We start from the raw sequence: 24,231 nt of genomic DNA, 5'->3' as shown, positions 1-24,231 counted from the left end.
ATGCTGTTGCTGGAGCTTGCTTACTTCGCGCCAAGTCGGTTCACCAAAACCATGCCGAACCGCATTGTTCTCCTCCCGTTTGGCCTACGTTGTGGCTGGCGAGCTTTTAAATACGATGAAGGGATCATACTCGGTGCCACACGAGTCGCCTAGTAGCATTTGGGGGGAACGTTGCTTGTCCTTGTTGGCACATGTGACCCAAACCGTCTTGGCTCCTCTTTTATCTACTGTTTGCTTTGGGACAGACTCAAAAAAGACAGCTTTGAATAAATTTAGTGGTTGTTCCTTTTTTTCAGAAAAAGGAACATCAATCAAAAAGTTTGTATACGTACCGGTTTGATCGGCATTAAAGATCTGGGTGCAATTCTGCTTGACCGCAGTCTGGAGAACCAAGCCACGGAACTTGCGTGCTTCTTACACTGCATCCTGGGGAGTCGTTTGTCCTTGGCGAGTTTTTGTGCGCAGCGAGAACCTGTGCCGTCTCATGAAAAGCTTCATCCACGTCGGTGAAGCTGACAATTTGTCGGGAGGGACGTCATGATCAGCCACAACTAGTTTAGCTTCACTCTCTAACATGAACCTAGAAACAGGCACGCCTTCTTGCCTCAATCCGTTGATCCACTGTACAATTTCGTCCTCAGCTTCCTTACTCGGCTCCGCACCATCACCAAGCTTCCGCCCGTTAGAATGACTCGCCCGACCCGATTTAGAAGCCGCCTTAATTTGCTTAGCTGGTTTCTTCCATTTGCTAAGCGACTTCTCCTTTGCGCGGTATTCTTTTCGGGGTAGCTCTCCGCAGAAGTGCACGATGCACTGCTTGACCGAGAACCCTTTGTCGAGGTATTCAAGCCAGGCTTTTTTGTCGCTGTACGCAACAGCGTGTCGCTTGTACTGCTTGCGCTGTTTGCCCTGCCAGGTGGTGCTTGGGCGACCCATGCCTCGTAGTCGCGTAAAACTGGAATGCGGTATGAGTGTCGAATTAGCAGTACGCAAAGGTAAAAATAGACAGTGCCATATGGTAAAAATCTGACACTCCGATTGGCTAGATCTCCGTGTCGCTAAAGAATAAACGTTGCCTAGGACTACGAAATTACGGTATACATCATTAAGGGATTAACGTGTTTGTTGCACAGCAAAGCCAGTACGGCAATGTGTTACAAACGTGAAAAAGCTGTTCACAGCCGCGATTGAAGTGTGTAGAATTGCAACAGCAACAACAGATGCGGCCTGAGACGGATGATGTGTCCTATGGCTATACAATCCCTCCATACAAGTTGACGGACGCAACCAGCACATACGTCAGTCACCTCCGGGCAGAAGTGCTTAGATGGGCGGGCACCCACCACCACAGACGCATCATACGATAGCTCCTGGTACTCCCGCAGTGAGGGGTCCTCACGCACCGTACCGTAGTGTTCTGCAAAGCGCCCATCAACTACATGTCGAAGCATGTCCGTTTTGCTCTTTATGGTGTGCCATTCCATCCCTAAGCAGAACATGGGCCACCATATATACTATCTTCGTACGTTGAGCTTATTTAATTGATTAAGGCCAGAATTGCCACTAGCAGAATCGAAAGTAGTTGTATCACGATCCTCAACTTTGGTTGATGCAAGTGCATGATTCTGGTGGCAAAGCTTGTTATGTAGCCTTAAAGTGTATTATGCAAGAATATTTATTGTGCCTTTCACGTATTTTGGCGGGTGAGCTGTTAATCCAGGCAGAATTAGTCATAAAAGGGCGATCAACGCTATTAAGTGCTAATTCTGCCTAAGATTGTACGCGCTTCCCCTAACATCCGCGATCAGCATTTGAGAGCCAATCGACGGAGATACGAGCAGAATGGCATGGATTGGCAGGTAGGAAACCACCAATCACTCTGTTTCCGCCTAACGCAGGCTGGATTAGCTCATTCCGCCTTAACTCGGCCTCACCATCGCCGCTCCTAATTCGGCCACGGAGGGACGACCCGGAATTAACATGGGAATTAGCTAAATCGGGGCGCAATTAAGGTCGATAAGGGATTAGGGTTATGCTAGAATTATCACGGCAGAATAAGTGAAAGGCACAATATTGTAATGATGTACTATACATGGTAACGGAACTTAGGGAAATCAAACTTGTATACAGTACTGCCCACTATAACTCTCCACCATTGAAACAGCGGAGCACGCCCAAACTTTATGCACGTCTCTATCGGAACCCCATTGTGTCTCAATACAAGTATCATTACGCGGTTATGCTACCTAAACAACTATGAAATCTATATTGAAAAATACTCCGTCCGCCGGATCATCGATTGCTGTGCCTTGTGTTTGCTTTGTGCGCTCGGAGAAGCAACCGATGTATTAGAGTACCAACCAGACGCTGCGCTCCTGCCAACCCCGCTTGACCTTCGCCAGATATGATACGACAGCGAGCGGTGCGCCCTGCGTCCCGAACGGTTTGAAATAATAGCTCCTTGATCGCATTGCCGGCTAGAATCAAGCACCACCACCACCACGTGTTCTTGAGGTGGTCTTGAATAGTGGAAGCAAAATCAAAGCGAACCTGGTTCTGGAGCACAGAATAACCACCACATATGCAAGATTAGACAGATGATATCTTGGACCATACTCGATATGACCTCGTGGACTTCCACTAGAGCCTCCGCACCGCTCCAGCGTGAAAACGGTGAATCGTCGAACCAGTGTGGGTCAAAGTGAGGCTCTACGTGGTAGGGGTCAAATCGGGTGAAGCGGCGTGAAGCGAGAAGGGTAATTCGGCCTGCTGGTTGGGATCGAAGAGGCTGCGCCACGCTGCGCAAGTACACGGTACCACGAAATGCGTACGGTTAGATTGAATCAACTTTGATGACTAGCGGGAGCGGCAGACTTACCATTGCCTCGACGACTTTGGTATCAGCATCCAGTACCCTGAGATCAGCCTTTCTTCGGTTTTTTTGCCGCCTAAAACTTCACGCACATCAAACACAGTCAGAATAACTTGCAGAATTACCTACGGCTTACTAACACTTACCGATGCGAATACGCCTTGCCTGCGGGTACCCTTGTCTTAACGGCTCTTTGCGGGGGGCGGCAGGTTCTGTGGGAGGCGAGGTTCTGTGGGGTAGCGGCGATGTTCTGCGCGCGAGCGTGAAAATCTGCGCGTGAGGCAGTTTCGTGTGGCGCCGGCTGAACTTCGTCAAGACCGCCGATCTTCCGATGGGATGATGGCCTTTTTCGAGGTATCATTTATGTCTATAGTAGCATTGTTCGGGAAAGCATGGATACACTCTCTAACCTTTGATTACTTGAAATTTGCAACAGACTATACAAAAACAAGTATAAAATTGCTTAACTTGTATGGTCCACGTTAAGAAAGTGTCGCTAACTTCAGGCTGCCGGGTTCAAGGGGTTAACTTTGTTGTTGCAAGTTTGGGGCTCAATTCGAACTACAACAGATTATTATTAGTACGATGTCTGTACTGTACAAACTTCTTACCTGGTTCAGTGCATACAACTTCCATCTCTGCTTGTCGCTTGGCTCAGGTCGACGCCGATGTCGAACATCACCATGTCCACCATGGCCGCGAGCGTGTAGGTATAGTTGTCGTCTAAGTACGCCTCGTGGGTGGCTTTGATCCGACCGCTCTCAAAGATGCGGCGAGCAGTTGTCGGTGGGATCCCGTTGTGGTCGGCGACGAGCATCCACTTCCCAGTGCGGTGGGTGGCGAGGACACGAGCGCAAGCAACAGCGGAGTGGGGGGCGCGGGATATTGATATGGAGAAGGCTGGTGAGATAGCGGGAGAGGGATTAAAACTACCTACTGTTTAAGTTAACAATTGTCTTGCGGAAACCGATGTCAAGTTCCAGTCTGGGCGTCCGCCCTCTGCAGCTTCTAGTATATTGTAATTGCAGCAGCAAAATCCGCTGAGTGGCTTCAATATGTTATCAAGTTTCGATTTGCTAGAGTCACATCTTCACGTACGGTAGTGCTACCGTTTTTTTTTAACACGCTTACGGAAGCACCAAAGTTTAACCCCAAGCTTTTTATTGTTACAATCACATGTTCGCATACAAAAGGGTTGGGAAAAGGAAACGGAGCTACATACTTCCGATGAACCAATTCGATCTGTTGTTTTTGTGCAGGCAAGTGATGCTGCTATTACTTCTGCTGTCGATTCTTGACAGGCTCCGGGTGAGCTGGAGCCTGCCGTAGCGAAGGTGCGTGGAGTGGTTGTGGTGGGCGCATATACACAAGCACGCATATCTAGGATTACGAAAACAGAAAACACTTGCATTTAGTATAGGTTAACACACTTCGAGAACGACACTAAGGAGAACCTAGAGGAAGACCTAGAGCACGTAGTTAGCCCGAAGACTTAAACCGATCAATCTCACTTTACATTTTCCCCACAAGCAAGCAAGAGGTAGAGTTCTGGATTCCGGGCGCCAGGCAGTCTTGCGCAAGCCTGGCGCCAGCCTTCGAGCGACGTTGTGCATGGACTTCTTGTGGCGGCGGAGGTGGCGGCGCTGGGATGCCTGCCTTCCTCGCCACCAGGTACGTCTTCCCTTAGCATGTCTGTTGCTGGCATACCCGCTTGCGTGGGTGCCAGCAGCAGGCACGCTGCATCATGACAATTCCAGTACTCCTACTGCTGTCGTGGAGTAGTGATGTAGGCTTGTGGACGTCGGCACGCCGCTTTTCGGTAGTATGTACGAAATGGGATACATTTCCAGTGGTGTTCGGACCACGATTGGACGGGTATTTAAGTCGTATCAACGACACTGCATGATATACTTACATTAGGCTTCCGATATAATGTGAATGGGAGAAATACAATTTAGTATCACGGCTTTGAATTCGCACAATCCGTTGGTAGCTGCCGCTTGAGTTGTCCACCGTCCTTAGATATTTCAGACCCATACGCCGGATGTGACCGTGGGTGTTGTGAAGTTGCAAGGGCCGTGATAGAGGCACTGCGCGTAGCGGGGACCAGGCTGCCATTCCGTGGGGATGGGCTACCCAGGTATATGATCGAGTGCCGATGAGGCGAGAAAGCACTTGGTGTTGCATGCTTCTTCTAGGCTGCTGGTCATGCCTTTGTTTGCGTCGATGTGGAGCTAGAATTTCTTTCCCAGCTGAATGTTCACGAGGCCGCCATGTCGTAGGTACTAATGGCTTCGCTGATACCACCGACCCACCCGACCTGGCCAGCTTATCGCACCGCTCGTTAAACCTGGAGTCGGTGGTAGCCTTGCGCTTTTGCAGGTCTTTCTGGAAGGGAAGAGCCGGTCGTGCTGCGTATGTACAAATCAAAATATGCACATCGGAAGTTGAATATTCAGGCTAAACCTTCTTAATACATACGCAGCGGTGCGTATCATTACCGTCGTGTATTGTGGCAGAGAGGGCACCAGTGCACGGTCTAACTAATTGCGAGTCGGTTGAGCAGTCCGCAGGAGGAACTCGAATTGGTAATGTACCATCTTTTGGCAGTCAATCACGCATTCGCCAGCAGGGATCGTCTCCTCTAGCAGCATCTTGAATTTTTTAGTGACTTCACGTCAGCAGTAAACGTCTGACGTTAGCAGGTACGTCCTACGACCAGGGCAGGGGCACCGGGATCGGGGTATAAGTTGCACGTTGTAGTTGCTAACAATAGCGTCAACGAGCTTGCGCTGCGTGTCGCTTTAGTTCTCTGGCCCTGTCGGATAAGCTCAAATTTGAGCCGGCAGTCCAATCGCCTCAGCCGGTTCAGCATCCGCCGCCGCTTGGTGCTATCTGAAATACAATTGCGCTGGAGGCCTTCGCCGTGCATTACCTCCTCTCGCTATAGAGGATTGACAGTGTCTCGCAAGGCCAGCTTGAGGCCATCACCATCGTTGAACGCCATAACGCGTATGGGGTCTTACCGAGTTTAATCACGCGAGAAGCATCGAGGCCACAGCGTGCCAGTACCACCGGGTCAAGCGGACACGCGCAGGCGCCAATTATTTACGCGTGACCGGCTGGTCAGGCGAATGTTGTGTGCCCTTGTGATTTTTTTTTATTGGCGATTACTATCAACCCCGTGTCCAATATTTCGTAGCAGTCAACGCCAACAAATGCATAAATCCAAAATACGGTTAAAACATAATATCAAACACATAGGTGCTTGTCATCTCTTCTTCATCGGTGTGAGGAACCAAGCGTTACCAAGTACACAAATTTGAAGCACCTCTCGTCTGAGACGATGCTTAAGTACACATTCTATTTCGTCGCGTGACAATTCGATGTTGACATCGAATTGTACTTCCTGTCGTATTCGGTATAATATTCGACACGTGGCCTTTCCAGTCCGAGCTCTATCGCCGGTGTTTGCGGTTTTTGAGCACGCCGATTGACAACGTGGTGCTGGCGTTTGCACCATCGATCGATGACGACAATACCAGCTACTCCTCCGAGAGTCACGTCAAGCTCCTCGAAGGGATTCTTCCGTTATCGGATCGTGTTTTCTCGGATGTTACCTACTTCGTCCGTGGCAACTATGCTGAGAACACCAAACACGTGGACCTTTCGGCTATACGGTCTTGAAGATTGTGAACGGTTAGGTTTGTAGAGTCTTAACTATCTGCTGGAATTTCGGCAAGGTACTGAATATCTTATTTGGCTGACTTCGGGACCTCCGTGGAATAACTTATTGCCGAAGCAGCTCAAAAATCTACTCTTTCTGTATTCTCGGAGCACCTGGTCCACGCTAAATCTAAAATGCCCAGCTATATGTATCGCGCTACTCTCGCGCGTAAGCAATACGATATCTCCTGGGTAAGTTGCCATCTGGATCAGACCTTGTTACAACACTTCCGGTACGCTTCAACGATGGACTCCTCGCAAGACCTAATCGGGTGGAAAGACATCCTCGGGTCGCCAATGCTGAATGGGTTCTTCCTTTGAATCACCAACACCCACTCACCTGCAAATTTCACAGTAAAACCTGACGCATCAGATGCTGGTCTAGGCATCATCGATTAGACTTACCGCGAAGTCCTCGTGTACGGTTCCCCATCGGGAGTAATAACTTATCTTCCGATTTTACGCAGACAGCAGCAATGCGCTCGATAGCAACTACCGGGAACTACTCACGAGCGCCTCCAGGGTTTACGAATGGACCCGCCTTTGACGACAATAAGATTACTGCCCTGCCTTAACCCTTCTAGCCCCACCTTATTCTGTCGCGATTATACAGAATAAGATTACTTGATTAAATATACCTTAAAACTGCTGGAAGTATGCTATTGCAACCCTCTATTGGGCGACGGTACAGGAATCGTGCACTACCAGCACAAAGTAGCGGCGAAAGCAGACAAAAGCCGAACAATGTATCTACCATCTGAAAAAAATGTCGGCATTCTATTGGCCCTCTCTAGCGTAACACACAGGCTAAATCCTTCAGAAATAGAATACCTGGCGGGTTCGATGCGAGTCCACTTCCAGAGAGTACCGACCCCAGCCACTCGTCCCTAGGTGCCACGCGTCAGTCGCGATCGCGCGCGGAGGAAGAAATTGCCCAGTTCCTAACTTACGAATTAGTGAGGAGGAACAGGGCAATTGCTTTACCGCACATTCAAGGTCACATGCACGCGAAACAACTAGAATCTAAATGGGCTAACTTGCTGTGCTTTACTTACTCCTGGTCGTCCTGCTTGCTTCTCTTACGCTTGCGGAAGCGAATCTTCTTTTTCAGGTTTGGTGGGATCTGCTTGCCGTTGTTCCAAGTTTGGTGCCATATCTGGGAGCAAGTAAGCTTGTTACCACTGGCTTCACGCCGCACATGGCGGCAGAGCGGCACGCGACCGCCGTACTCGTCACTGCAGCGCGGGCAAAAGAAGCTCGTCTCAAACGACTTGGTGTTGAGGTCTGCGAAGGCGGAGCAGACTTTGGACAGGTACTGGCGACGCTTGTGATGCTTGCCCTTCGAGTAGAAGGTGTCGGTGTTTACTATTGTGTGCTGTTGCTCTGCGACAGGAACCGACACCAAGTCCTCGGCGTTCATGTGGGTCTCGAAGTGGATCGTACGGAGAGCGAGCAACTGGTTGTGGAGGCGGAGCAAGTAGGCTGCATGTGTAGGTGGCGTTTCTCCCCTTTTCTTGAGTGTAATACAGTGGACGATAAATCCATTCACCACGGCCATGTCGACGATGCACAAGAACAACTGCTTGTAGTACTTGCGTAGCGAAATGCACTTCTGAATACTGTAGCGTTGGAGACGCAGCTGGTCATGGACATCAACGCCGCCCATGCCGAGGCCGTAGTCCACGACCAGCTGTGGACAGGGTACTGTGCTTTGCGAGCCATCCTTCTCGGTACGTTGAACACTGGACACCTGCGTACTGTAGCCAGTCGCAAGCATGTTGACGGGCTTGGAGTCCATCCAGCTCAACGCAATCAGCTCCGGATGGTCACGGGCTTGCGCGATACGATACGTGCCTCGCGGCATTCGCTTGGGTCGCTTTGCATGCGTAAATTGGATAGGACACCATCCCAATCGGTCAATGCGTGTAGTGCCAACGTGGTAGATTTCCATTTTCAACAGCTTCAGACTGAGAGCGACCGTAGCGTAGAAGCTATCCGTAACAACCAGACGCTTCATAGGCTGACCGAGCAATGTCTTGTGAATGTTGCGCACAACAGCTTTCGGACCCACGCCCAACGTGGCTTCTTGTGTCTTCTTTTTCTGCTTCTGCTGCTGCTTCGGGTTGTTCTTTTTCTTATCCTTGTCTGCGCCGCAGTACACCTCAACTCTAAACCAGTCAAATACAGAATACCATAAGCGCATGTTAGTTATTCCATATCATCCATGATAGCAAACTCTGTATGGTACAGAATAAGGTTTCTTACCGTGAGCAGTATGCTGTCTCAGCACAACAAGTCATGTAAAACTTGGTGCCGTACTTGCTGGGCGTGTCGGGCATAAAGACGCGCATTGGGTTGAATTTGCTGCGGTTGGGCATCATGCCCTCATCGAACGAGATCACTTTTCCAAGCCGGTACCCGTGGCGAAAGGTTTTCTCCACGGCCTGCAGAACCGGTCTGGCCTTGTCCAAGTGCGCTCCACCTTCCTCGTTGTTGTTGAAGTGTAGGAACTGCATGATCGATTCGAAGCGATGACGCTTCATGAAGCGTGAGAAAGTGCCCCGCGGGATTGCGCCGTCTTTTTGAGTCGACCAATGTTTGGCGAGACCATCCCGGACAGGTGCAATAGCTCGAGCAAACATTAGTGCTATTACGTGCACAATTTCATGAGGCTGAATGCGCTTGAACTTGTTCAGGCCTTGTTCAATCTCTTCCAGGCTTGGGACACTGACACGAGGGTCTTCGGGCTGTCGAGCCAGGAGCTTGGCCCTGCGAGAAGCTGCAATACGGCTTATATTCTGCTCGCGATACTGGTTGGTCTCGTTCGCGATCCGCACCCACAATGCCTTGGGCAAGAAGTAGAAAAACATCGCTAGTAGCGATTCAGCGTACGCAACCGCAGAGCGCGTTGGACCCCACGGTCCATCATAGTAGTCCGTGGCTGCAGGCTTTTGTAGTTCTCCTTCAAGTCGTAACCAAATACATACAGTATCAGTGGTTGCAATGAATCACTTATTCTGTATCATCCGGACTTACCACTGTGTTCCTCATCGTACATGATCCAGCCCGACTTGACAATCTCACGCAGCTCGGCATCCGTCATGTCGAACATCCCGGTGTCGGGGGCGTCCTCGCCTACTGGCACGTCGTCCAAATCGTCGACGCCCTCCACACTGTAGACATTGTCCGCCATCACGTCCTCGTCATCTGCGTCAGACTCTGAATCACTCGTGTCAGATGCGTCGCGCAAGTTGACATCGTCCGAGTCGACCGGACCAAACAGCTTCTCGCACTTCAGGCCCTCCATGAAGCTGTCGCCGTCGAAAACATCTAAACCCGCAAAGTCTTGATCAGCTTCATGGAGGTCACTTTCACTCTTCGCTTCATCTTCGTCATTGGCGCGAGTTCGCATCGTCTTTTCCGGACCATCCGGAATAGCGTCGACAGCAACATGGTCTTGTTCTGTACAGACAAAGCTGGAGTCGCAGCAGTACCAATTGAAGCGATGGGTGATGTGGGCGGTGGCACAACAGCCCCGACGTCTCCACCCGCAGTAGGTGTGTCTCCTGCAGCGGCCGTGCGCGGAACCGCGGCGTCGGAGACCATGGGACTTGTACCCGTAGCTGCAGCCGGCAAGGGGGCGGTAATAGGGCGCGGCTTCCGCCCAACCACCGCATACGAAGCTTGCTTCCCTGTGGGAGGTTGCGTGGCCGAAGGAGCGCTTACAGGGCGCGGTGGTAGGAGGTTTAGGCGGCCCGAGCGTCGGCCAAAGGCCATAGGCTCCTCCTCGCCTGCAATGAAGCAATAGCATTGGTCCCCAAAACGATACTCGTAAAGGCATCCGCACGTGCTTACCAACAAAGTAATCCACACCGCGTTGCGCATTGTCCAGGCGACCCTTGACCCCTAGCTTCACGTAGCTGTGGTGCTTCCCGAGCCCAACGGGCTTGCGTGGCTTCCACCCTTCCTTGGATAGCTCGCGCCAGAACCCCTTGAACGTCTTCTCTCCGGGGCCATTCATAATTGCAAAATGGTTGTGAGGGGGCGAGAGGCGAGCGGCCAGCACAACTGAAAGGGCTGCAATTTGAATTTTCAAACCTGTTCGAAGTTTATATACGCCTTTCTATAGGCAGCGAAGAATCCCGTCTATCTACCCAGCGCAGATCTAATATGATAAACGTAGCGACAACCAACCATACAAAAATATATATGCGGGCTAACGACACGCTTCCAAGTTTGCTGGATATTAAATCCTGTCAAAGTGCATATTCTGTAGGATACAAAATATGGGGCTAGAGGGGTTAAGCGACGACAGTCTCGAGGCAAAGTAAAATGGCATCGAAAAATACTATAGCACACATGTGACTTCTCAGGGAAGCCGAGCATGGTCTCTGATCTGCTTCCTCGCAATTTTTGGCTTTAAGTAATGTCGCCGCAGATGCTGACCCGCGCTGCACTAGCAATCCTATTACACGGGACACGTTTACTAACATAACAGGAGCGTGATCCCAGACGCAGCCGAAATAGGTGCTTCCGGCCTCAAGCAGATCTGGCTCAATATTTGCGCCAGTATTCCGTGGCAGAGCCCACCTTCGCATGTGTTCTGCGTCTGACATGAGTACCCCCATCTCAGCTACACCATTTACTCGACTTCATAATTCGGTGATTTCACCAACTGGGCATCCAATTTTAAGCTTGTATGTCCTAAACACCTTAACCCATTTCTCTCGAGACATGTCAAAACTGTACCGGATATGAAGAAGGGCGAACAATGTGACCCGCGCTATAGGCCAGCACACGCCAGGATGAATTTGGTGCGGTATACATAAATGAAAGATAAAGTAGGAGCTCAATTAGTGGACCGTCCACTATACCTGTACTATAAACTGCTTTTTCGGGCAATGTGCCGTGGCCATAATCCATTCGGCAACTTTGTTATTTCAACTGCAGCGACCGCAACTGTACATATTCAATCTCAATGTTCACGCGAGTGGGTCTAGTGGGTCCGTCCATAGTATCGATACGTCAGCACCGGGTCCCCGAAGTTCTCTGAATGACTGGTGGCTTGATGACGGGTGTGCCTGTGTTCAGCGCCGATGAGGAACGGCAGGGGTGGACATGTGGCTCCAGACGATTATTAGAGAGTGTAGTGGGCCTACTTTGGCTCACTACTTTAGCTTACACGTGTGCGCGTGTACGTGAGGAAACGTAGCTTAGTTTAAATTAGAGTTCATTATACTCGGGCCTCCGAGTATAGATTAATCTAAATAAACGATCCAAATAATGTTTTTGGGTTAAAATGAGAACTGCTATTTTTGTTTTATGTCGCTGACTTCCTCTAAATGTAATATTCTAAGATAGGAATCTGCCAACGGCTGGTTGGCAGAATTCCAATGCTATGCATGTCGCTCATTGGCTAAGAGATGCTGCTCTCAGCCAATAGGAATCCTAAGTCTCTATGGACCACCCGTCGTGGTGGTCGTAAATGTATGTAGCCTTTGGTGTGTCTACACCAAGGTCGAGAAAGTCTTTCGAACCTCTAACAGACGTCGTATCTGTTAGAGTAACAAGTGACTGTAGCCACTTGTGCGTGTAACCCTGTTACACCATACCCCCCCTCAAGGTTAGACGCGCCGAGTCACGGCACGTCAATCAGGAAATTGACCATTCGTCAATTCTTCACGTTGGGAAAAAGAAAACTCGAGCTCATCCGCAATGAGCTCGCCGCAGAAGAAGACCGCCGCCGCAACAGAGGGTAACCTCTCTGTTGCTCAGTACCATGAGCGCCAGCAGGCAAAGCGCGACGCGCTCGCTGCAAAGGCCGCGTCGGGGACAACCCAGCCGGAGATTGTCCTCGAAGGTTCTGCTGTAGTCAACGACGTCGTTGACTACGAGGACGGCGACGTGGAGATGGAAGAGGGCGAAACCTCTTCTAGCAAGCGCAAGGAGTCTATCGACAGCGATAGTCTCGACCCGCATGCCGGTCGAGACGCCCTCGTGAAGGAAACGACTCGGACGCTTCGAGCTCGAAGCGTTCGCGCGGCGAGAGCGAAACTCCGCTCTCCGCTGCTGGGGCTTTAAGCTCCCCACGTGAGGTGGCGCCTTCAAGCTCTCCGCGCGCTGCCTGAGCAGCGCGCGATCCGTGGATGCCGTCTGCGTCAGAGATCGCAGACCGTGTGGGCAACACTGTGCCTCCAAACGAAATCCCGCTGTATGTATGCAGCGGTATCCACGACGATGCTGTTGCGGAGGAGCAGCACTTTGATCCGTTAACGAATCAAAGGCGCGATTATTACATCGTGCTCTTCCACGAGCTCCGATACTTCTCCAGCAAGAAGACTTCTTCTCGCAGCAGAGTGCCTGAATGGCAGGCACTCTGTCAAAGTTGGAACGCTTTTGTTGGGAACTTCAACAAGAAGCCGGCTGCTTACCGCGAGCGGGTTAAGCATGCCCGTGAACGCTTCGAGACCTTCTCGACGCGCAGCTCCACAGATCCTCTGTGGACGCTGGTATTCCATGCGCTGTGCCCGAAGACCAACAGTGCACGTTGTGTCTTCCAGGTGCGGCGCGCTTGAGCGACCGCGACCTAAACGGGTACACCACGATTCGTGTACCTGCTTGTCTCAAGGATCTCCGTGCCAAGTTCTTGGCACGCGAGAAACGTGGCGATCGTGGGACTTCGGGCGCTGTAGGTGACTACAGCGCTCGCACTACCTTCGTGTCGGCAGTGTGTGGTGAGCTTCGTACGCCCTCACCATTTCCGGAACGTCCTGCAGCAGGATGTCCCGCGGCTCCCATGTATCTTGGTGGGGCGGAAACCCTCTCCAACGAATACGATAACGAACCGGCTGCCGGTTCGTTTTCGGGATACTATGGTTCACAATACGCTCAACAATCCAGCGTATTGAGCCGCGGGCGTCGCGGATTGGAGGCGGCGGTAGTGGGAACACGCCCCGGGTATGGTCAACCTGGGGTTGGCCTTGGCCCAACGCTCCAGGAGCGGGTCGCTGCTGTGGAACAGCATCAGAGCCGGGAGTTCGCCGCTCTGAAGCAGGAGGTGGTGATCCTGAGGGCTCAAGTCGCTCAGGGTTCGCAGACCGCGTCGGACATCTTTGTCGACGTGGGAGATCGCGTCGCACGCTTGGCCCAGCGCGTTCACGCGTTGGAGCAGAGGTTCGCTCCCGCTGGGGCTTCCGCTTCGAGCCAGCCGAGCTAGGTAGCTCGTGCTGGCGGTATGGCTTCAGCCACCCGACGTAAAAGGTCGGATGGAGGCGCATGCTAGATGGAATATCTAGCGTGTAAGCGTTGCCATGCCGTGCCAACATCGTGAACGGCCCGATGAAGCACGGAGCGAGCTTGCTCGCCCCAAAGTCGGAAACTGCATGTTTAGGTATGCTAACAAAACCAATGAACTCTTCTTGAACCCATTAGTGTTGCCCCTACCAACATTGTCTGCGTTCAGCTTCTGTCGGTCGACAGAAGCTGCAATAGCGTCTTGGACAAACCTAATAACGGCTTGTCTGTGCTGCACGTAGTTGATTGCGTCCGAACTGAATTCATTCAGCTCGTTTCAAGCAGTAGGTCCGGCCTCTGCGTTCGTCTTCGCGGTGTTTGTGCCCTGCACAGACCCGTTCTTCTTGTTCTTGTCGTGTCTGTGCCCCGCACAGACACACTCTTCTTCTTATTGTTCTTGTTGGTGTCTGTGCCCCGCACAGACACGTTCTTCGTGCGCTTGTCGGTGTCTGTGCCCTGCACAGACGCGCGGTTCGTGGCTTTACTTCGTGTCGTTGCGGCTGACACTGTGCAAGTGTCAGCGGCTGCTGCGTTGCAGTCGGAGATCCTCCCCCACTTAAGGAAGGAGCCACCATCCCGAGTAGACTCGGGAGGCGTGGGTGCCTGATGGCATTCACGTAGAACGGTGTATGCCCGGTCGAGGTATGCACCGAGTGGTTGATGGCGAACTCCGCCATCGGCAGGCACTCGCTCCAGTGTTGGAACGAGTGAGCGTAGCTCTTAAGCACGTCTACGAGCACGCGGTTCACGCGCTCGGTCTGCACGTCCGTCTGCGGATGGTCTGCAGTCGACATCGAAAGTTGACTCCTAAGAAGTGTAAACACTTCTTGCCGAAGGTGTGCAGTGAAGCGCGGGTCTCGATCCGACACAATGTCGATCGGCATGCCATGGTGTTTGAACACCATGTCAACGAACAGACGTGCCGTCTGTTTCGCAGTCACTTCAGCAGGTACCGCAGCAAGATGTACCATCTTGCTGAAGCGGTCAACAAAGACCACAATGCCCGTGTTCCCCTGGCTGTCCGGGGGAAGACCGAACACGAAGTCCAAAGACATGGACTGCCAACACTCCGACGGAGCCGGCAGTGACTGCAAGGGAGCCTGCGCGGAAGGCGCAGGCTTAACACGTTGACAAACCTCGCAAGCAAGGACGTACTTGCGCACCCATTTGTACTGGTGGGCCCAGTAGAAGTCCCGCGTAAGGAGAAGGTATGTCTTCTCACGGCCCGGATGCCCCGCAGTCGGTGCATCGTGATACTTATACATGATCCTGAGTCGCAGGTCTTGGTCATTGGGCACGCCAACGCGGTCCGCGTTGTCGTCGACTGCACTGTAGAGTAATAACCTGTCGTGCACCCGATAACGGTGTGCACGAGCACGAAGATGCTTCGGCAGCTTCTGACGAGCTTTGTCAGAAGGCGCTGAGTCATAGACCAGCAAGAGCTTCGCGTCCGCGCACGACGCGGACGCGACCTTCACGTCGTCCAACAGTGGCGACGTTGGTGTGCTCGATCGCATGGCGTCAATGGCATTGACGTCGGCATCAGTCGTGGCGTAGTCAGGTCGACGCCAGAGCGCGTCGGCCACGAAGAATGAGAGCCATCTCGCCATCCGTTGCGAGATGTGCGGCGACTTCACAGCCGTCCGCACCGACGCGTGGTCTGTATAGACCACGAACGGTTTGCTTCCGAGTAGATACACTCGGAACTTCGCGAGTGCGTACTTCATGGCAAGGAGCTCCTTGTCATGTACCGGGTAGTTGCGCTCAGCTGGCTTCAGCTGACGCGATTGGAAATAGACGACACGATCACGACCCTCGTGATCGGGCTGCATCAACGCACATCCGATTGCGAAGTCGGATACGACGCACACAACGTGGAACGGGCGATCTTGGTCGGTCACCGCTAAGGTCGGCGCCTCAGTCAAGCCCCGCTTGACTGCATCGAAGGCCTGCTGACACTCAGCAGTCCAAACCCACTCGGCGTCCTTCTTCAGGAGCTGTGACAGCGGGCGTATCGTGTCCGCATAGTCCTTCACGTACTTGCACAAGTACGTGGCCAAGCCAAGGAACTGCCGCAGTTCCTTGACGTTCGACGGCGTCGGCCACTCATTGATCACTCTGACCTTCTCAGGGTCAGGGCGGACACCGTTCTTCCCAACGAGACACCCGAGCACGGGTATCTCGCTCGCCCCGAAGATACACTTCTTCAGGTTCGCATAGAGCTTGTGCTTACGCATAAGCGCAAGCAGCTTCCGGAGATGCACCTTGTGCATCTCAACATCACTCATCCCGTCCGCAGCCCGGCTGTGGACGAACACATCGTCGAAGTAGCTCGGTGCGAAGTCGCGCACCGAGCGCAACAAGTGCGTCACGCACCTGTTGAAGGTCGCAGGACCGTTCTTCAGACCCTGCGGCATCACTACCCACTCCCAGAGCATGCCGCTCGGCGTGCTCACAGCCGTGAGAGGGATATCGCTCTCACGCATGAAGATTTGATAGAACCCATCGCGCAGATCAAGAGCACTGTAGATAGTGCTCCTGGCCATCGAATCGATGATGACATCTTTTCGCGGTATCGGTGTCTGCGCCGGTATCGTCGCATCGTTCAGCTTGCTGTACGCATGAACGATGCGCCAACCGCCCTGTGGCTTCTTGACACAGAACGTCGGAGCACTGTGCGGGGATTCCGATTCCCGCACTTGTCCAGCTTTGCGACGACTCTCAAAGAAGTCGTCGATCGCCTTGACCTGCTCTCGCGGCAGTGGCCACTGCCGCGTGACACAGTACTTCGTGCCCGGCACGAGATCAATCTCGTGCTGGATGCCCTTGTCCTGCGGAAGCTCCACAGGGATCTCTTCCAAAAGTACGTACGCGTACTCCCATAGAATCTCGTAGAAGGGACTCGTCTTCAGCGAGTCCCAGCTCTGCTCCTCAAAGCGCTCCTTCTTAGTCTTCGCACTGAGAGTGTCCTCGCTCTCAGTGGTGGTCTCCATGAAGAACTCCCTCAGTTCTTCATTATCGCTCTTCGTTCTCTCGGCGTCCGAGAGAATGCATATTTGCTCGATGCGTCCATCGTGCAAGTCACGCGCGAAGCGTTTCCAGCCTATGACTGGAAGCGAAGTTAACTCCGACGCTTGCGTCGGAGGATTAGCGAGAGTCATCTCCCTGTACCGGAACCCGGCACAGGTACGCGTCAAGACGTTCAACGTCTCGACGTCCGGCTTCTCAGCCTCCGTCTGCCCGGCAGACATTCCTTGAAGCGTCTCGGCCCCAGGCCGAGACTTGCGCAGCGACCTTCGCCTGCGCCGTCTTCTTGTTTTGCGGAGCCCGGCTCCGCTTGGTTCTTGACCTCGTCCAGGCCCAGCCGTGGACGGGTGTTCTTCTTTAGTACCGCCGGCGGGTTCATCCCGCGGGCGAGCGACTTCAAGCCCGGCTTGGTCGCCCGGCGCTTCGTCGTCCAGCCCGCCTGCACGACAGCATGCAAGTTTTTCCGGTGCGGGACGTTTGCAACCGTCCGCACCGCCTGCAGCGTCGGCTCCCGGAGCCGACACGCCATCTTCACCTCGACGCCTGTTATTGGCGGAGCCCTCCATTACGGAGGGTGCGTCGGCTCCCCGAGCCGTTCGTCCAAGCTATCGACTCCCGGAGTCGATGCGACTTCAATACCTCGACGCCAACCATTGGCGGAGACCCCCATTACGGAGGGTGCGTCGGCTCCCCGAGCTGACGAATCAAATTCACCCAAGCCATCGACTCCCGGAGTCGACGGCGTTTCGTCACCTTGGCTCTTGTTATTGGCCAAAACTGATCCAATCAGATTCGCGTCAGCCTCCACGGCTGAGGCGTGTGACTCGCCTGCGTCATCCGTGCCCCTTGAGGCCGGAGACTCTTCCTGATTCGCTGAAAAGCGGGTGTCGACCTCCGAGGTCAACACATTTCCTTCATTAGTTGTCGGCGGCAACGCCGACGCTAGCTGCTCTTGCACGTGTGCTCGCGCGCGCCCAGGGCGCTCCGGGACAGCGGCATTAGGCGTTGTCTCGAGTGGGGAGTCGCGTGGCACCTGTCGGTGCGTGCGTAGCGGCAACAGGGCCATCGCTCACTGTTCCGCTGTCACGACCGAAGCGCACGAGAGTGCGCTTCTCCCAATCGATGACCGGATCATTCCGTGCAAGCCACGGCATGCCCAATACAACGTCAAACTTATCGTCCAGATCCAGGACAATAAAGGTCTCGACAAACTCTTGATCTTCATACGTGAAGCGCACGCGTACCATGCGCTTCTCGGTCTTCACGACGGCACCCGTTGCCAGTTGTACCTCCAACATACTTCGAGGTATCTTTAGATCCTCGAAGTCAAGCCTCGATAGACTTCGCAGTCGAACAAAGTTCTTCGACGCGCCAGAATCTACCAAAGCGCGAAGAGAGCTGCTTGCTCTCATCGAGTTCACGTTCAGGATGACAAGGTCTTGCTTGTCATCTTGGTTCTTGCACCAAGAATGAATCTCACTGGGGACTGCAGTCCTCAGTGTCGCGTGTCCAAGGTCGACACGCGGAACTGCATTACCAGTAGGGCGCCCCGCGCCTACTGACGTCCGGCGTTTTTTGTTTGGTTGCGACGGTGCCCGGCACTGCCGCGATAGCCACCCTGCTGGTGCACGGGGGCCGTGCACTCCCGAGCAAAGTGACCGACTCTACCGCAACGGTAGCATCGCACATTGTTTCCCTGCGACTGCTGGGGTCCAGCAGTTGCAGCACTCGAGAGGTCCATGGGTTCGGGGCCTCCCGTCCTCACTACCGGGCGTGGCTGTGGCCTCGGCACATGTGCAGGCAGCTTAGCCTGCCGCAGGCTAAACTCCTCCTGCATTGCAAGAGTGATTGCAGCTTCGAGAGTACTCGGGTACTCACGGAAGAGATTGGTCTTCACAGGCCAATCTCTCAGTCCCTTCATGAACGTGACGACCTTGGTCGCCTCGTCGATCGGATTGGTCACGATGTTCGAGACCAAGTACCGTGCTCTCTGAGCGTACGCATGGACATCATGCTTGCCCTGCTGCAGGTCGAGGAACTCCGCCCTCGACCGGAACTCGTTTTGCGGGGGCTCAAACGCTTGTCTGAGCTCTTCCGTGAAGCCCTCGTACGTGCTAAAGCACGTAGGATCCGAGAGTCGGCGTCCATACGCCCAACTTCTTGCACGTCCGCCAAGACATGAAATGGCGAACGCGACCTTCGACAACGGGTCGACGATACGTCGAGCCGCAATGGCAGTGTCGAGTTCGACAAGCCAACGGAGGAGGGGTTCACCCTCTCTTCCGACATAGTTACTCACATTGAGCTTCAGCGATTGCGCGCGTGATGTCGTCCCGGACGGCACCGCGGTAGTAGCAGCAACATCGCGTTGCTCCTTCAGGATGAAGCCCAGAGCAACACCGTGTTGCTCTGTCGGCGTTAGCGTACGCAGCATCGTAGCTACAGCCGCCTCACCATGACTGTTGACAGTCGTTGGAGAGCCTCCCACTCTGGATCCGACAGGTGGGGACAGTCAGCGCGTGCAACGTGAGTTGCAGGCGTAGTGGAGCTTTCCATGGGCACCTCTGTATCCATGGGAAGGTTCTCAGCTCCGCGTTCGTGCGGTGACGTACGAACTCAGGTAGTCGGTCGTTGGACGGACTACAAAGTGCTACCAGGTGTAGTGGGCCTACTGTGGCTCACTACTTTAGCTTACACGTGTGCGCGTGTACGTGAGGAAGCGTAGCTTAGTTTAAATTAGAGTTCATTATACTCGGGCCTCCGAGTATAGATTAATCTAAATAAACGATCCAAATAATGTTTTTGGGTTAAAATGAGAACTGCTATTTTTGTTTTATGTTGCTGACTTCCTCTAAATGTAATATTCTAAGATAGGAATCTGCCAACGGCTGGTTGGCAGAATTCCAATGCTATGCATGTCGCTCATTGGCTAAGAGATGCTGCTCTCAGCCAATAGGAATCCTAAGTCTCTATGGACCACCCGTCGTGGTGGTCGTAAATGTATGTAGCCTTTGGTGTGTCTACACCAAGGTCGAGAAAGTCTTTCGAACCCTAACAGACGTCGTATCTGTTAGAGTTACAAGTGAGTGTAGCCACTTGTGCGTGTAACCCTGTTACAGAGAGCACAACAACAAGTACGCGGGGGACTATATCCGACAAACATGCAATCACGGCTAGAAGGGCGTGCCTTTCGCAACAGTCCAATACGACGCAGCTCTGTAACGCCGGGGTAATCTCCGCGAGTCCAATTGCTTTCAATCTACGGCTTGTTGAAGACGTACACAAGACGACAACGTACTCAAGCTTGGTTTTTAGTTGACTTAAACCGAAGTGAGAACATGGCAGCACTTCCTTACAAAACGTCGAAGGATATCATGAACATCTTCTATTGTGACTTTGCTGATCACCAAAACGGGACTGTGAACAGTCACAGAGGAGGCTCGATTATTAGGATGTCAAAATCATCGTCCTCAATCTTGCGGAAGTAGATCTTCCGAAACATTTGCGAGGCAGCAAAACCGAAAATTATGGACAGCACGTACTGATCAAGCCCACGCGGTAATTGCCTGGATGGGGATGGGGTCGTGACGCGTTGTATTTTCTGAATGGGTTCAACCGCTGGCATCACAACACTCAGAAATACAATTTCTGACTTCATTCCTAGTAGACGGAGGGTGCCGTCGATTGGCTGGAAGAGAAAGCGCCGAATCTCGTCAATATGGTTGTGGTAATTGGGAGGAGCGACAACGTCGAGATACTCCACTTTCTTATAATCGCGCAACATCATCACCAGCGCGCACACAGTATAGTTCGTCGAGGGTAAGCCAATTATGGACTTTTACAAAACTAGCGTATCTGGAGGAGGCAGTCTTGCAATAAATCTGGTCCATCGCCCAGATCATGCACGAGGGTATTCACGATTGCTTAATCATTACAACCGCAGTCCGGGATGTTACGGCGGCTGGAATCATGGTTTTGAATATCAAGAAGCGCTTGTACTCCATGCGATTCTAGAGCCAGAGTCTCCATGTTTGGGCAGCTGCTGACAGATAAATTTGTGCCAATTGTCGGATCGCAGTACTCAATCGAATAAAACTTCAGTGTAGGACCCATTGCAGCTAGCAACTGCGGTAGCCTTTCCATACCAGAGGTTTCATGCGAGTCAAGCTGAAGACACAGAGACGTGAGTTTCGGCGGCACGCTAGTTGTAACTTCCACATCAACAAAGTTCAGATATAACCACTAAACTTGGCATATTCCATATCCTGGTATCACAGCATTTACCCATTCACTTTCTATGCCATCGTCGAATATCTGTACCGATTGAATCGGTGCATCGGCAGATAGTTCGGTCTTTGTGTGTGGCGTCTCAACGATACAGCCCCGTCATTTTCAACCTTTCGCTAGGTTCAGGGCTTCATAACGAGCTTTTACGAGTTCAGTAGGAACAAACGAATGCAGCCGTATATGTCGTTATTGTTGGACGTCTTCTTAGTTTGGCTACTTTACGTATGATGCTGAAGACGTGCAATACGTTGGTTACAGCGTACCTTTCTCCGCCCAGACACTTACCACGTGTTTTTCATGGGATCGAAAATGCATTGCCAGCTCGAGAATCACGCTTAAAACCCCGTGTTCCGAAGTACGTGGACTCTAGCGAAGCACATTCGCTTGCGTTTTCAGCAAGCCTCGCGTAAATGCTCAAAGCAAGCCTCAAGTTAAAGCAAGCACCTGTCGCTTATTGCGCGTCTGCAAACAAGTTTCGTTTCTCGAAACATCCAGATCAGCCAATGTTTACCACCAGTCCTGTTTTGCCAAGGCACCCGGGTGTTAATATTGTCATTTCTTGCATCGTACTCAGAATGTAACAGCGACGGATGCGTACGCTTCGTAGGGACTTTCAACTAGGCGAAACCTCGTTCGGCGATGAAGTAAAGTACTTTCGACGGTCTTAGCCTGACTCCAGCTATACAGCCCCGAGTGTAAATTTTTTGGACATACAACTGGACTTCATTCGTGCCTTGCTTAGCTCACGAACACTTTGGTGAAGGTTGGCTTCACGTCACTGGTGATGCATAGCCCAAAATGAGGTCGAAAACCTCGAGCCGCCATCCATTACAACAGCGACAAAATCGCGCTCATTGTATGGAGTTGTCTTACGTTTTTGTTCAGTGCGAGGAGGACTCCAAGTGCAGGTAGGGAATACTTCCGATGTTGGCAGTGGTAGCGATAGCGCAAGTTGCAAGGTCTCAGCGTCAGACATCGCCAGCTATTTTCACCAAGATCAGAAAATGCACCCAATTGGCTGTGTATCGATACGTGGTCTCCTTTGGAATCGAAACAACTGGTAACCGGGCTTTCTACTCTCACTTCGCTCGAGGAATAACACGATATGAAGCGAGTGCTCGGTAGATCTGCCCGCTGAAATCATTCTTATTTGCCAGTCGTAAGGCATGCAGCACTTCTACAAACGGCACAAAGCATTTGAGACATCCCCGCCAAGTAGGCGAGCGTGCTCTGTTGGGAACTACACCTTTGCCCATCCAAACTGCGAATAATATCGAGCAAAACGATACTGTTATATTTGACTTTTCGTAAAATTTAGGTTATCGTAGCTAATCATAATGGAATCCTATAATACTTGCATCCAAACAGAGACTGCTCGTTCCCGCCCAAACTCCGCCGCGCGCGCAAAATGAGTGGTGAGCACACGACCGCTTCCAAAAGCGCGCAAAGGCAGGCGCAGCAAGCAGCGCTGCGATCGGACCTAGGCAGCCATTCCTCACAACGCAATTTCCCTCCTCGCCCTCAGATGTCCCGCCAAGCCTCTATCACCAAGCACTCGCGAGCGGCGAAGCTCCGCGTCCTGGCTGCTCATCGTGTCGGCCGCGCTGACTGGCTCCAGGTCGCTGCAAGCAACGGCATCTCGCGGGTCGCTGCTTACCGAACTGTTGCCAGCGGCAGCGTCGAAGATCTTCCTCGCGGTGGCGCTCGGGGCAGTGCGGTGAAGGTGGCGCCGGAGGTGAAGGAGCAGCTTGAGCTATCTCAACGACAACTGCACGTTTACGCTTGAGGCCATGCGGACTAGCTTGCGTACGACATGAACGTGCAGTTTTCCACCTCGACGATTAGCCGCCATTTGCGTGGGATGCCGCATACCATCAAGCAAACGCGCATCGAACCCATGACGTGCAACAGCCTGGCTAACAAGACTAAGCGTCAAGCCTTCGTGACGGCGCTGAAGAAGCATCAGTAGACGGTGACTTCATCATCTACTTCGACGAGACGAACTACAACATCTACTGTAAGAGAGGCCGCGGTCGCGCGAAGAAGGGCAACCGCGCTACGTTAGTGATGCCAGTGTCCAAGGGCGCGAACCTACAAGTGCAGTGCGCGGTCAACTCAACCGCAGGAGTTCTACTCTACAAGCTGGAGCGAGGGAGCATTCGCATAGAGCAGAACTCCTCGTTCATTGACGAGCTCTACGGCACTGGTAAGGCGTTGACTGTATTCAGCGAGAACGTCGGAGGCAAGAAGATCGTTGTCGTCATTGACAACGCCCCCGCTCACCGCCAAACAGAAGAGCGCGTGGTCCCGCACAACGACCTGGTGCTCCTGCGTCTGGCACCGTACTCACCGATGTGCAACCTTATCGCGGGTTGTCTCTCGGTGCTGGAAGCGCACATCAAAGAGCATTTGGCTCTGGGTCGTGAGGAAATATGTGATCGCTCCAACATGGTGGATGGCGTCGGCGTTACGCTGATCATCAAGGACCGAACGATGCGCCTTTCTTGGAGCGCGCCGCTCATGCGTGCACCCCAATTGTTGGGACCAAGATGGAGCTGCATGCGCGCGACTTCGTAAATGCGGCGGAGGCGATGGAGAACATGGTCTACGGTGCGTAAAATAATGCGAGATCGTGCATGTTCCCTTTGGATGCAAGTATTATCGGATTCCATTATGATTAGCTACGATAACCTAAATTTTACGAAAAGTCAAATATAACAGTATCGTTTTGCTCGATATTATTCCCAGTTTGGATGGGCAAAGGTGTAGTATGCTAAACCTCTTACTGTAATTGGTGGGTGACTCGTCGCGGAGCTGATGAATTTTGCGGTAAGTTTTGCAGCTTCTCGCTGTAGGCGACGGGTAGCACGATGGTGAACGTCTTGCGCAGTGGGGTACTCTTTATTCATCGGTACGTCATCGTCGGAGAAAGCGGCCTACTCGAGCGCATCGAAGAGAGTGCCATCAGGTAGGATAATCGTGTTCAGTTTCCGTACCATATTTCAGCTTCGAAAGCCGGTTGAAGT

At 52.5% G+C, this 24,231-nt stretch overlaps 8 protein-coding genes across 8 annotated transcripts; 2 read left to right on the top strand and 6 right to left on the bottom strand.

The window, feature by feature from the left end:
* Positions 1-462: 462 nt before the first annotated feature.
* PHYSODRAFT_409199 (hypothetical protein) lies at positions 463-936 on the bottom strand (the record flags this gene model as incomplete). The annotated part of the gene is made up of 1 exon (XM_009522555.1): positions 463-936. A coding segment is annotated over one exon (474 nt), but the record flags the coding sequence as incomplete, so codon positions are not given.
* Positions 937-3,488: 2,552 nt separating this feature from the next.
* PHYSODRAFT_482510 (hypothetical protein) lies at positions 3,489-3,692 on the bottom strand (the record flags this gene model as incomplete). Its single annotated transcript, XM_009522554.1, has 1 exon — positions 3,489-3,692. A coding segment is annotated over one exon (204 nt), but the record flags the coding sequence as incomplete, so codon positions are not given.
* Positions 3,693-6,298: 2,606 nt separating this feature from the next.
* PHYSODRAFT_487190 (hypothetical protein) lies at positions 6,299-6,559 on the top strand (the record flags this gene model as incomplete). Its single annotated transcript, XM_009522553.1, has 1 exon — positions 6,299-6,559. A coding segment is annotated over one exon (261 nt), but the record flags the coding sequence as incomplete, so codon positions are not given.
* Positions 6,560-9,087: 2,528 nt separating this feature from the next.
* On the bottom strand, positions 9,088-9,249 carry PHYSODRAFT_410728 (hypothetical protein; the record flags this gene model as incomplete). Its single annotated transcript, XM_009522552.1, has 1 exon — positions 9,088-9,249. A coding segment is annotated over one exon (162 nt), but the record flags the coding sequence as incomplete, so codon positions are not given.
* A 3-nt stretch (positions 9,250-9,252) lies between these two features.
* PHYSODRAFT_460901 (hypothetical protein) lies at positions 9,253-9,905 on the bottom strand (the record flags this gene model as incomplete). The annotated part of the gene is made up of 2 exons (XM_009522551.1): positions 9,253-9,560; positions 9,635-9,905. Coding segments are annotated over 2 exons (579 nt in total), but the record flags the coding sequence as incomplete, so codon positions are not given.
* A 531-nt stretch (positions 9,906-10,436) lies between these two features.
* PHYSODRAFT_452356 (hypothetical protein) lies at positions 10,437-10,619 on the bottom strand (the record flags this gene model as incomplete). The annotated part of the gene is made up of 1 exon (XM_009522550.1): positions 10,437-10,619. A coding segment is annotated over one exon (183 nt), but the record flags the coding sequence as incomplete, so codon positions are not given.
* A 1,694-nt stretch (positions 10,620-12,313) lies between these two features.
* PHYSODRAFT_326557 (hypothetical protein) lies at positions 12,314-13,814 on the top strand (the record flags this gene model as incomplete). Its single annotated transcript, XM_009522549.1, has 4 exons — positions 12,314-12,563; positions 12,602-12,688; positions 12,761-13,158; positions 13,227-13,814. The coding sequence occupies 4 exons, from the start codon at positions 12,314-12,316 to the stop codon at positions 13,812-13,814; spliced, it is 1,323 nt and encodes a 440-aa protein (XP_009520844.1).
* Positions 13,815-20,345: 6,531 nt separating this feature from the next.
* On the bottom strand, positions 20,346-20,714 carry PHYSODRAFT_480435 (hypothetical protein; the record flags this gene model as incomplete). The annotated part of the gene is made up of 1 exon (XM_009522548.1): positions 20,346-20,714. A coding segment is annotated over one exon (369 nt), but the record flags the coding sequence as incomplete, so codon positions are not given.
* Positions 20,715-24,231: the final 3,517 nt, after the last annotated feature.

The sequence above is a fragment of the Phytophthora sojae genome, assembly GCF_000149755.1.
Source record: "Phytophthora sojae unplaced genomic scaffold PHYSOscaffold_2, whole genome shotgun sequence".
Lineage (NCBI taxonomy): Eukaryota > Oomycota > Peronosporomycetes > Peronosporales > Peronosporaceae > Phytophthora > Phytophthora sojae.
This window is presented reverse-complemented; position numbering and strand designations above follow the sequence as displayed.